Source organism: Pinus tabuliformis, chromosome 8 (genome assembly GCF_031772625.1).
Source record: "Pinus tabuliformis cultivar Carrire ecotype Pingquan chromosome 8, CPIR1, whole genome shotgun sequence".
Lineage (NCBI taxonomy): Eukaryota > Viridiplantae > Streptophyta > Pinopsida > Pinales > Pinaceae > Pinus > Pinus tabuliformis.
The window spans coordinates 1,859,053,382-1,859,059,357 of NC_142294.1; the positions used below are offsets into that span (position 1 = coordinate 1,859,053,382).

The following is a 5,976-nucleotide window of genomic DNA, read 5'->3' on the forward strand; positions in this document are numbered from 1 at the left end:
TGGGCGTTTGTTGAATGCAATGGGATCTATGATTTCTTGCTTCTCTCCGTGACTGTTGAATATGAAGGGCTCTATAGTTCGCTGCCTCACCTGATTAAAGTAAAACCACTCTCTATCGTTATTAATGATGATGGAAAGACGGCTACCACTGACCAGACATACTGGGAGTCATTTATAGCCATATGATCCCTCTTACACTTATCCTATATAGAGCAAATCCATTTTAAATACCGTTCGCATTTCTCTCTCTCTCTTGCACGCGAAGCGTTCCTGTCATCTTTGATCGGAGCCCATATCATCAATGGAGCAATTGCCAGAGACAGTGCCAGTGGCGTCACCATACCAAGTTTTCATAAATCACAGGGGACCCGACGTCAAGAGGACTCTTGCGAGCCTCATCTATCATCGCCTCAGAAGCTATGGGTTGAGCGTGTTTCTGGATAAGGACGAATTTCGTGCGGGGGATAATATTTCTCCTGCTATCCTCGGCGCCATTCAGAGCGCTCTGGTTCATGTGACCATATTTTCTGAGCGTTATGCTGAATCGAAATGGTGCCTGGATGAATTGTGTTGGATTTTGAGATCACACCATGAGCGCAACACCAAGATTATTCCGGTGTATGCCGACGTTGAGCCTTCGGACCTTCGTCACATTGAGAAAGGGCGTTATGCAGAAGCTTTCAAAAAACACAAACACAAAGCCAGAGTTACGGCCGAAGTCATCAAGAATTGGAAGACAGCCCTCAATCAAGCCTCGGAGATTTGTGGCCTGCTGTTCAAAACGAATGGGAGGTGAGTCCATACTTCTGCAAAACCTTTAATGTATATATTTATTGGCAACGTGAATTTTTCGTCATATTCGATGTCCATCAGAATTATAAAATATTAGAGAAAATGAGTATGTTATGGTTAATCATTCTTTTGGAATACTGTGTAGAATATAGAAAACCCTTGAACATTTTCCTGGACTTTACACTTTTCATCAGAAATACATAAAGCTTGACCTTCGACAAGTATATTTATTTAACCTTGAATTTATCATATACAGTTCTAAGATTTCCAAGTGCTAACCCTAATGAGTGAATATATCTCTTTGCTTTTTCAGTGACTATGGGGAAATTTTGGAGGAAATCGTGGCTGGTGTAATGAAAGAGGTTTTTAAACGGGAAGCATTAGACGTAGCTAAATACCCAGTTGGCCTTGACCAAGTGGCTGAAGATTTCCAAAATGAAATTCTGAAACACAGCCATTCAAACGCTACAACGATTGTAGGGATTACAGGAATGGGCGGTGTTGGAAAATCAACTCTTGCTAGACACCTTTACAACTTGAAACACTCGGACTTTAGTAGATCAAGTATCTTATGTGAAGTCAGAAAAAGGCGTTTGCAATCTTTGCAGAAGAAGCTCCTTCGTGATATGATGGGAAATTATAATTTGCAGCATATTGACACTATCTGTGAAGGGAGACGTACTTTACGAGATTGCCTGCCACGTCTCCCCCCAGTTTTTATCGTTCTGGATGATGTTGATAATATGGATCAGATAGAGAGCCTGCTAGATGTGGATGCCGTGGCATCCGGGAGTCTGATATTGATCACATCTCGTGATAAGGATTTACTCAGACGCTCTTCAGCAAAAACTTTAGTCTATGATGTAAAGCCATTACATAGAAAGCATGCTCGAGAGCTCTTCTGCCGGCATGCTTTTTCTCAATCCAAGCCATCTGAAGAACTAGGAGATTTAGTTGAGCGGTTGTTAAAAATTTGTGGGGGTTTGCCTTTGTCCTTGAAAGTTTTGGGAGGACTCTTTGTTGGTCGGTATGACAAACAGTACTGGACGCGGCAGTTGGAAAAGTTGTGTACAACACTGCCATACGAAATAATAAACTCGTTAAGAGTGAGTTTCGAAGCCCTCGACCCCGAAGAGAAGGAGGTATTCTTGGACATCGGTTGTTTCTTGGTTGGCGAGAAAAAGGATTTAGCTATTAGAGTCTTGGAAGGATTACATGGCAACAACAGAATTGGAGACCATCTCGAAAGTCTTCGTCAAAAATGTCTCGTGGAGATTCATTATGACACGCAGTCGGATGATGAAATTGACTGTAGAAGAAAGGAAAACCCCGTAAGTATTATGTTGAGCTAGGAAACCAGTGTTTATTCATCTTGGCAATCTCTCCCTCCCTCGTGGTAACTATTTATTTTGTTTATTCAGATGATAGGCTACGGGTATGGGAGTTATAAACTTACAATGCACGATCAACTTAGGGAATTGGCGAGACATATTGCCCGCGAAGAGTATCGCGTGTTCCCTACTTGTAACCCATTACGGATTAGCTCGTTGAATGACATGGAGGAAATGTTGCAGTCGCAGGTATTGGCCTTTTCTATTATTTTATTTTAGTATGGTTGAAAAGATATTCAGTTTAATTTGCAGCGAGATTCACGTGATTGCCAGGCCGGATCAAAGGCCAAGGCCTTGTCAAGCTTACAGATACGGGGAATCCGGTCTACGGAAGATAAGAAACAGTTCGCGAATGATGAGAATTCAGCTTGTTTCATGAATGACATTAGTGTTGAAGGTGTGCGTCTCCTAGTAGTTGAAGGTGCGTTTCGGGATTTGCCATTCGACTCGTGGAACATGGTGGGAGAGTTGGTATGGCTTCGCTTGCGCAGTCATACCAACATCAAGCCTAGGCGCAGTTTCATGTCTCTGGAGCGTTTCAACATACCCGAAAATGTCTCCTTCGACTTCCTCCGCTCGATGTCTTTGCGAGGATTGAAAGTTTTGGAAATTCAGGGTCCCGGTAACAGCGTTGAACGATTATTCGCCAACTTTGGTCATGACGTAAGTACATCTCAGCGATTATTTTGTCGTTCATTTTGTTCCATCCTGAATTAAACTAAGAGATTTTATGTTCTTTTCAGCTTCCGACGCAATTAACTGAGTTGATTATTGCCTACACGCAACCCAAAACTTTTACGGGTCGCTCGGCACATATCTCAGCTAAGTCCGGGCAAGCAGAATCTTCACGGCAGAGAAGATCTTTAATTTCCCCGTTTAGGCAAACAGGATCTTCTTTGTTTCGCTATCTAGAAAATTTGGTTACAGGGATGAGAACTTTGACAAGGCTAGTGTTGAAAAATCTAGGATTCCTGCAATCACTTCCAATTGATTTTTCCCAACTTCCAAATCTAAGGCATTTAGATCTCTCTGGTTGCTCTCAACTGACTGAATTGCCCAATACCTTTCCCAAGTTATTGCAACTTCAATATCTATCATTACAACACTGCTTCAACCTGTCAATCTCACTGGATACTTTAGGAGAAATTTCCACACTTGAGTACGTTGACTTCAAAGACTGTGCTAAATTGGTATACTTGCCGGAGAGAATCCCGTATCAAAGGCATTTAAGGTATCTTAATTTAAGAGGTACTGATTTATTACAGTTACCTGAGAACTTGGCAATGCTCGACAAGTTAGAACAACTAACGATAGGGAGCCCAGAGTTAACAGAGTTGCCACTTTCTTTGTCTAAATTAAAGGGCTTAACAGAGTTGTTCCTGATTAAATGCTCTGGTCTAAAGCAAATCTTACCAATAGGAATTGCGGCGTCCAATATCAAAGTTTTGGCTATAGAAAGTTGTCCTCTATCTGACTTTACTTTTCAGGATCAAGGGAACGCGGAGGTTGAAAACTTACATTTAGGAGTTGAAATGAGGATTTTAAGGGATTTCACTTTGAAGAACACAGCCATATCAGAAATAACCATTCCCGAAGGTGTTTATCCCAGGCTTGAAAGTATGGATCTTTCTGAGAATATTAAACTGATCCGGGTTAATGCCTTGCCATCGGGACTAGTAAGCCTAAACATGCAAAAGTGCTGGGGATTGAAGACATTAACAAGTCTTTCAAATCTAGGAAACCTTAAATTCCTCAACATAAATGGGTGTTTTAAACTGGAAAACCTGAATGTAGAAGGACTAATATCATTGGAACAGATCAAAGCGGAGAAATGTTGGAAGCTGCAGAGGGTAGAAGGATTGAGTCAGCGGGAACGGATGGATTGTCTAAACGTTTCAACAGATAACAGAGTTATCTGGAATGACATTTACGAATTTTTGGTGAGTATATGGTCTTCATTATATCAAAGATTCATTCATACAAAAACCGTCAATATTTCTTGAGAGAAAAAGAGAGATTGTCTGAGATTTTCAAAATAGCATTATGTAATATATGTTATCCGTACAACGTTTCGAATAAAAACTCATTTATCATCAAAATAGACTCTCATCACTCAATCTTAATATTTATTTACTGATGAATATCACAATTTAAATTTAATGCTTGTGCTGTTGAATGCTCAAGTCGTTTTTGGAAAATATGTGCAGATTTCGCCTTCTCATCAAAAGCCGTCAACGGCCATCTTTAGTGGAAGAATGGATGATGACAAGGTGGGTGTTTAATTTTTCTCAGGAAGACAGAAGAAATATTATAATTAATAATCGCCACATTATGATACTTGTGCAGATGTTTGAGAGGGGAGAAATGCTACGGATTGCGCAGAAGTTCAATCTTAAAATTCACGATCTCATATCTCATTTGGAGATAGAGAATATCCAATCACATAGTGCAATATTCATGTTCTTCATCACCTACCATGTCTGCAGGGCGTTTGAGTTTCGTGTAACATTCCGTCCGAGTAATTATGGTGAGTCGGAGGTGGAGTACTCGTCCTTCCATGGAAACAAAGGTGGAAGAAGCGCACATGTGTTTATGTGGACGGAAGAGTCGCATTTGTTTAAAGAGTGCATGCATAGCAATATACATGTATATTGCTCCCACGAGGAAGAGGAGCAGAGTTGTGGTACCGATGGTGAGGAGCAGAGTTGTGGTACTGATGGTGAGGAGCAGAGTGATTGTGATGAAGATGGAGGCAAAGAGATTGGGAGTGTGGTCGAATGTGGATGGCTGACCATGGTCGATAAGGGGACGGACGTTTCAGAGGTGTGCAAAGACTTTATTATGGCATATAAATAGAAGTTTATATTTACAGTCTTGAGCGTTTCCCTTGTGGCGCCTATGTGCACTTTATGTCATGATGTGATCTGTGAGTCGTTCTTGTTGGAACATCCTTCGTCGTCCATTTCTTCGCAGCGGCCTCCCGGCATGGGATTCCAATTTGCGCCCACACCAGGCATGCATTCCGGCAGCTCAGGAAAGAGTTGCGGGAGATTCAATCGAGCGGCGGTCAGATATGCGGAGATCACCGAGACTGATCTTTGGGAAACGTTAGCCCCAATGGGATATTCGTTGCCAATAAAGAACTCTAGTCTGAAGAAGTGGACAGCCAAGACCGACATTCTTGCGTATGTTTGTGCATCTAATGTCATCTGTTTCAATCTCGGGGCCGATAGCGGTGCCTGGCAAATCGCAGACGAACTGAACCTTAGCTGGATGTTGGGGGCAGGGGAAATTTATAAAATGGCTTGCATCGGTATTGTCTAACCGATAAAATGGCTTTTTGTTGGGTAATGGGTTATTTTACCAGTATAGTTGGAAAATTTATCTTAATTTAGTTGTGAAATCATGGGCTTTTTCTAATTTTTATACCGTGCCTATCTCTAATTTTTATTGGCACTCTTATTCAAAATAAACCATCCCCGGAATGAATAATTTATTGGTGCTCTGTAATGGGCAGGTTTTCACTCTGGCTAGATGCTTTCGGGTCTTGGTTTTCACTCCTGCTAGATGCTTCTGGGTCATGAACGGTTAACCTGTTTCCTTACCTTCTAAAAAACACCTTCTTAACCAAGCAGAAACAATTTTAGAACATACTCAAGCCAATAAAATTATTATTATTATTTTCAAATAAATTTTTAATATATAATAGATTTAAAATATTAAAAAATTAAAATATCTGAAATTTGTAAATTATTAGATAATTCTTAAAAGTTTGTTTGCAAATACCGATCAA

General features: G+C 40.7%; 1 protein-coding gene across 1 annotated transcript; it reads left to right on the plus strand.

Annotated features, from left to right (window-relative positions):
* The first annotated feature begins 264 nt into the window (after nucleotides 1-264).
* On the plus strand, nucleotides 265-5,586 carry LOC149243718 (uncharacterized). The gene is made up of 7 exons (XM_089367849.1): nucleotides 265-792; nucleotides 1,106-2,123; nucleotides 2,214-2,372; nucleotides 2,457-2,846; nucleotides 2,927-4,123; nucleotides 4,391-4,453; nucleotides 4,530-5,586. The coding sequence occupies exons 1-7, from the start codon at nucleotides 302-304 to the stop codon at nucleotides 5,037-5,039; spliced, it is 3,828 nt and encodes a 1,275-aa protein (XP_089223975.1). The 5' UTR covers nucleotides 265-301; the 3' UTR covers nucleotides 5,040-5,586.
* The last annotated feature ends 390 nt before the right edge of the window (nucleotides 5,587-5,976 follow it).